Raw genomic sequence first — 7345 nt, 5'->3', positions numbered from 1 at the left:
TACCAGATTGAATCCATGCTTTCAATAAATACTCATAGAAACTATCACCCAAAGCTCCAAGAGATATATGATCTGCCGAAAAAAAGTATTTAATTAAATTACATCAATAATAATAATAATAATAATAATAATAATAATAATAATAATAATAATAATAATAATAATAATAATAATAATAATAATAATAATAATAATAATAATAATAATAATAATAATAATAATAATAATAATAATAATAATAATAATAATAATAATAATAATAATAATAATAATAATAATAATAATAATAATAATAATAATAATAATAATAATAATAATAATAATAATAATAATAATAATAATAATAATAATAATAATAATAATAATAATAATAATAATAATAATAATAATAATAATAATAATAATAATAATAATAATAATAATAATAATAATAATAATAATAATAATAATAATAATAATAATAATAATAATAATAATAATAATAATAATAATAATAATAATAATAATAATAATAATAATAATAATAATAATAATAATAATAATAATAATAATAATAATAATAATAATAATAATAATAATAATAATAATAATAATAATAATAATAATAATAATAATAATAATAATAATAATAATAATAATAATAATAATAATAATAATAATAATAATAATAATAATAATAATAATAATAATAATAATAATAATAATAATAATAATAATAATAATAATAATAATAATAATAATAATAATAATAATAATAATAATAATAATAATAATAATAATAATAATAATAATAATAATAATAATAATAATAATAATAATAATAATAATAATAATAATAATAATAATAATAATAATAATAATAATAATAATAATAATAATAATAATAATAATAATAATAATAATAATAATAATAATAATAATAATAATAATAATAATAATAATAATAATAATAATAATAATAATAATAATAATAATAATAATAATAATAATAATAATAATAATAATAATAATAATAATAATAATAATAATAATAATAATAATAATAATAATAATAATAATAATAATAATAATAATAATAATAATAATAATAATAATAATAATAATAATAATAATAATAATAATAATAATAATAATAATAATAATAATAATAATAATAATAATAATAATAATAATAATAATAATAATAATAATAATAATAATAATAATAATAATAATAATAATAATAATAATAATAATAATAATAATAATAATAATAATAATAATAATAATAATAATAATAATAATAATAATAATAATAATAATAATAATAATAATAATAATAATAATAATAATAATAATAATAATAATAATAATAATAATAATAATAATAATAATAATAATAATAATAATAATAATAATAATAATAATAATAATAATAATAATAATAATAATAATAATAATAATAATAATAATAATAATAATAATAATAATAATAATAATAATAATAATAATAATAATAATAATAATAATAATAATAATAATAATAATAATAATAATAATAATAATAATAATAATAATAATAATAATAATAATAATAATAATAATAATAATAATAATAATAATAATAATAATAATAATAATAATAATAATAATAATAATAATAATAATAATAATAATAATAATAATAATAATAATAATAATAATAATAATAATAATAATAATAATAATAATAATAATAATAATAATAATAATAATAATAATAATAATAATAATAATAATAATAATAATAATAATAATAATAATAATAATAATAATAATAATAATAATAATAATAATAATAATAATAATAATAATAATAATAATAATAATAATAATAATAATAATAATAATAATAATAATAATAATAATAATAATAATAATAATAATAATAATAATAATAATAATAATAATAATAATAATAATAATAATAATAATAATAATAATAATAATAATAATAATAATAATAATAATAATAATAATAATAATAATAATAATAATAATAATAATAATAATAATAATAATAATAATAATAATAATAATAATAATAATAATAATAATAATAATAATAATAATAATAATAATAATAATAATAATAATAATAATAATAATAATAATAATAATAATAATAATAATAATAATAATAATAATAATAATAATAATAATAATAATAATAATAATAATAATAATAATAATAATAATAATAATAATAATAATAATAATAATAATAATAATAATAATAATAATAATAATATTAAAAGTGATTAATTAAAATTTTTTTTGGAGAATTTATTGATAAAAAAATAGTGTGTGAGTGTGTGTGTGTGTGTGTGTGTGTGTGTGTGTGTGTGTGTGTGTGTGTGTGTGTGTGTGTGTGTATTATAACACCCTGATAATTGTGATATATGTTACACATTAGAGAGGGCTAAGAAAAAATAATCGATATAGGGCCTAGAGGGATGTGTTGATGATAAATTTTAGTGATTGTCGATCGTATGTAATCTTTATACAGTAACGTACGGAGATCCGGTTTTTTTTTTTAAGATATTGCCTGCTATTTTCTGGTCCTTCGAATTATTAGTAATTGATCGTCTGTACCACTACCACCACCACCACCATGGCGACCAATCGTTTTAATGTAAATTAAAAATTTATTTAATTTCTGTATTCGTCCGTCGATGATTTATTAAATTAAATTATAGTAATAAGTGTATGGGGATATTTATCATGTTTTATATTATTGAAAAAAAGGGTCACTAAGTTTTTAATGAAAAATAGTTCTTCCACCTTTTACGTTTGACGTAATTTTTTTTTAAATATTATTGAATTTGTAACTTTTAATAAAAATTAAATTTAATTTAATCCTCAGATCGAAGGAGATTAAATTAAAGTTAATTGTGTAATCAAATCTGGACTTTTTCTTTAAGTTCGACATAAAAGAATTTTTTTTTTAACCTTTAGATTGGATTTAATTCTATTGCTATTAAACGATAATCAGAGAGACGAAAAAAAGTGTTTTGTTTGGGTGGTGGGCAAATAAAAAAAAAAAAAATAAAATTCGATTGAGTACTTACGTAATCCCCACTTGCCGGTTCGTGGATGAATGAAATTAGGATATAAGCCTTTGGGTTTCTCAAGACTCCTCAATGTCGATCTCACGTGTTCGACTTTACTCTTGAAAACCGGATTGCCAGTTATATCACTCAGATATGAGAACTCAAGATGCATAGTACCTAACTCTGAGAGGATACTACAGCCACCACTTGCCCAACCGTAGTTTCTACTCATCTGAAATGTTATTATATCGATCATAATATTATAATCTTAATTTATATTTATATACAAGCATTATATATGATTAAATGTAGGTATAAATATATATTTTATTAAATGTATTATTATATCTAGACATATACTTGTCATTGGATTCAAATAAATTATATTTCACGTTTGAGTGATTGTAAGAGTATAAAGATGGATGAATAAATTGGTTTTACTTGGAAGTTGTAAAATTGATGAAGGTTAAAAAATTTAATAACAAAAAGAGAAGTAAAAAAAATGATTGGATGAATTGAACAGAAGTGAGAATAGACTTGAGAATAAGCATAATCATTTTATAATTCAATCTCGCCAATTAAGACGTCGACGGTAATTTCTCAGCGGAGATAAATGAGTAAGGAATCTAACTCTTCCGCGAGCTTCTCATATTTTAACGACTTCTTTTTTTATTATTTTTTATCTATTCAATTTTCATGGAACGTTTATTTTATTGGAAAATTCCTTGATACCTTGATAATCTTCTTAGCTTTTTTTTTTCTCTTTTATAAAAATTATAATAGCTATTGAAGAATTTTGATTGAATCGGTGGTAATTTACTGCAGTTGACTATTAAATCGTTAGTGGTATAGAGAGATATAGAAATAAGTTAATTGAAAAAACTAGTGAGAAATTCACAGATACCGCGTTGCAATTAAAACTTCTACCCATTAGTTATAATTGTAACGAATATTCATGTTGCTAGAGAATTCATGTAATGAATGCGAAGCATTGGATTTAAATATATATATTTTCGTCATTCTTATTTAATTGTAATTGATGTTTAATATTTTTACCGAAACAATGTAATTTATTATTAATTTTGTATTCATCTTGGATGTACATAATGATTGATTATTTTAAAAATATTAAAGCAATATAACATAAAAAAATTTGACTTAAGTGATACTCGTCTATTAAATCTTGAAATATTACTAATTTATAACAATTTTTTTTGATCGAGAATAAAACTGTTTATCGGAAAAATTTTTATGGAAAATTATTTTTATTTTTTATTAAACTATTAAAAATAAATAGAAAACGAGAAAAGTAGAGAAATAATTCGTTAAAAAAATTTTCGAAATTATAATTAATGTAAAAAAATAATTTTTTAAATTTTCAAACCGCCATAACTAATAGAAATCTTGGTTTTTATGGAAATTTTTTTTTTCATCATCAACCCACCGAGGAATAGAGCAATAAAAAAAAAAAAACATTTAAAAATTTCAGACACAAGTATTTTTATGGCCAAAAGTAGGTGGAGCCCCACTTCTAGACCATTACCAAAAAAAAATCATTATTTTTAAAATATTTATTTGATTGAAGTTTTTGTCTAAACGTGGGAAAAATAGGCAATTTTTATCATGAAATTGAAGAAAATTTACATAATACTATTATTATTGCAGAAGCTATAAAAAGCAAAAATATTTCGACAAAGATGCACATAACAGCTTAGCGCGAAAAAAAACGAACAATAATTGGTGGTCTGTAATCATTACTAATTAAAAATCGGTAACCATAAACACTACAATAGTTAGTTTCTACCAAAACAAAAAAAAAAAAAAGTTAATTTATTTTTGTAATATTTTAATAAGAGAGTGATTTTGAATAAGAATAAATTAAATAGAGGTATTACTATAAATATTTACCCCAGTATGAAGGTTGATAAGGGAATGAGGGATTCCCGTTTCTGTTTGAAAAGCTGGTAGCATTCGCTCACCAAGTTGTACAGCCTTGTCTCGGAACATAACATCTCCTGTGAGTGCGTAGTTAGTTAATAAACTTCCCATGAAACGAATATTAGCTTCGAATAGAGATATTTCTGAATTCTGAAAAATATATTTAAAAAAAACAATAAATAATTAAGTGAAATGAAGATGTCATATTAATAATTATTAGTTTAAAAATAAATTAATGAATAAGTTAACTAAAGTTGCACTCCAAATAACTAAAAAACGAATTCAATCCATTAAATTTCACATGAAGTATTTACTAATGAATTGATAAAATACTTTAATCAGCGTATTTTTGATTATTTATGATGATCATTGAATAACTGATATGTTGAATATAATTTATACTCCAATTAACCGTACAAGTGTTGAGTCATTAAAAATAAAATGATATATATTTATTTTTTTTATTCAACCATACGTTAATAATAAAAAAAAAAAAAATAATATGTAAAAATAAAGAGATGAATGAAATGAAATAGTGATAAAAAATTTTGTCCATATAAACATCTATGGGAATAACGTCTTGGTTTTTATTATAAAGCTGTCAAAGTTAAATCGCGCGCTCGTAAAACGATGAGCAGTTTTTTAATTTTTTTGTTTCACGTATGACGCCGGAAGCGTCGATATAGAAAATAACGTTTTATTTGTCCTAGTAGATGTTACTCCTCTCTACTTCTACCGTCATCATCGCCACCTATACCATCGTCGCTTCCTCTTCTCGATCAATCTATTTCTCTCTCAGGTCCAGCAAATATTTTCCAAAGGTGCGGTTTGTTAAAATGTTCGTTATAACGATGTCACCGTCACTTCATCAATACAATCTATATCTATCGTATTCTCTATATATTTTATTATTTGTTTTATTATTATTTTCTATCCGTGTATACATTCTACAGACGAACGATGTTAGATTAAAAAAGAAAAAAAAGTAGCACGAAAGTGAATGAGGTAGACGTTGTTTGTTTATTCGAGGTAATAATGAAGGAGTCTCGACCTCAGTTAATGTAGGGTGAATTATCGACGTGGCAATTAGCGGATACGCCTTCTCTTATACTCCCTTTTGCTATTACTACTACCATTACTTCTCCTTTTTCTTCTTTCTCTTCTGTATTTCTTTCTTCTTCCGCTCTCTCGTTCTTTAGTTAATTAGGAAATTAAAGTTTGCCATTGAATATACAAAGGAAATGATTTGTGACGATTACTTACTCTTATCAGCAATTTCATTTTAAAATAATCTATCGACAATTCGATTAATCATTTATAAAGCTTTACATTAATTTTTTATTTAGAAATAGGGTATTTAAAAAGTAATTAAATATAACGGGTTAGTCAAATTGAAATATTCGGATGTATATATATAATATCAATGCTAAAAATCGACTTGTACATATAAAAATAATATTTACTTATATATGGAAAAGCCTTGAAAAATGGGAGCGGTAAGGAAATCTTTCAATTACTAAAAATTAACCAAATTGAAAAAAAAAAAAACAATTTCGTAAAAAAATTGAAATTTTGTAAAGAATTACTATGTGCGATAGAATCCATGACTAAAAACGGTAAAAAAAAATTTTGTAATAAAAATTTTCGGGCATCTGAAATTGCTCGAAAATAATTGTAAATGTAAAAATTTACGATCTGAAACCATTTTCAAAAAGGAAAAAAAAAATTTTTTATTACAAATTTCGAGTACCCTACACTGTAAAAAATTCGTGGAGTGAATGCGGATTAAATCCGGAGTGAATGCGGAGTGAATGAATTTTTAATTATTCACTCCTCTCGGAGTGAAATTCAGTCCGCAGGAGAGTTTTCGCGGAGTAGATAATTTTTTATTAATTTAATCCCTTCGGAGTGAAATTCACTCCGGAGCGGAGTTTTGAAAATATTATTAATAAAATATAACTCCACATAATAAAATCGAAGTAAAAATTCGCGTATTACATTATTGATCAGCTGATATGCACACCCATACACACATATACATATTTAGGCACACACGCGCACTCGCACACACACGCACGCACACATTTGCACACACGCACACATTCGAACACACGTACACATTTGTACATACGCACACCTTGCACACACGCACAAATTTGCACACACGCACACATTTGCACACACGCACAAATTTGCACACACGCCCACATTTGCACACACGCACAAATTTGCACACACGAACAAATTTGCACACACGCAAAAATTTGCACACAAGCACACATTTGCACTCACGCACAAATTTGCACTCACGCACAAATTTGCACTCACGCACAAAT

At 20.4% G+C, this 7345-nt stretch overlaps 1 protein-coding gene across 1 annotated transcript in view; it reads right to left on the bottom strand.

Moving 5' to 3' along the window:
* LOC130676198 (mannosyl-oligosaccharide 1,2-alpha-mannosidase IA) overlaps nt 1-7345 on the bottom strand; it is a gene marked incomplete in the record, with an annotated part of 416169 nt that overhangs the window by 5529 nt on the left and 403295 nt on the right. Inside the window, 3 exon segments of the mRNA XM_057482265.1 lie at nt 6-72; nt 3090-3303; nt 4980-5159. Of these exon segments, the coding sequence (XP_057338248.1) occupies nt 6-72; nt 3090-3303; nt 4980-5159 (461 nt within the window).

The sequence above is a fragment of the Microplitis mediator genome, chromosome 10, assembly GCF_029852145.1.
Source record: "Microplitis mediator isolate UGA2020A chromosome 10, iyMicMedi2.1, whole genome shotgun sequence".
In the NCBI taxonomy this organism is placed as follows: Eukaryota; Metazoa; Arthropoda; class Insecta; order Hymenoptera; family Braconidae; genus Microplitis; species Microplitis mediator.
The sequence above is the reverse complement of the archived record's forward strand: the minus strand, read 5'-3'. Positions and strand labels throughout refer to the sequence as shown.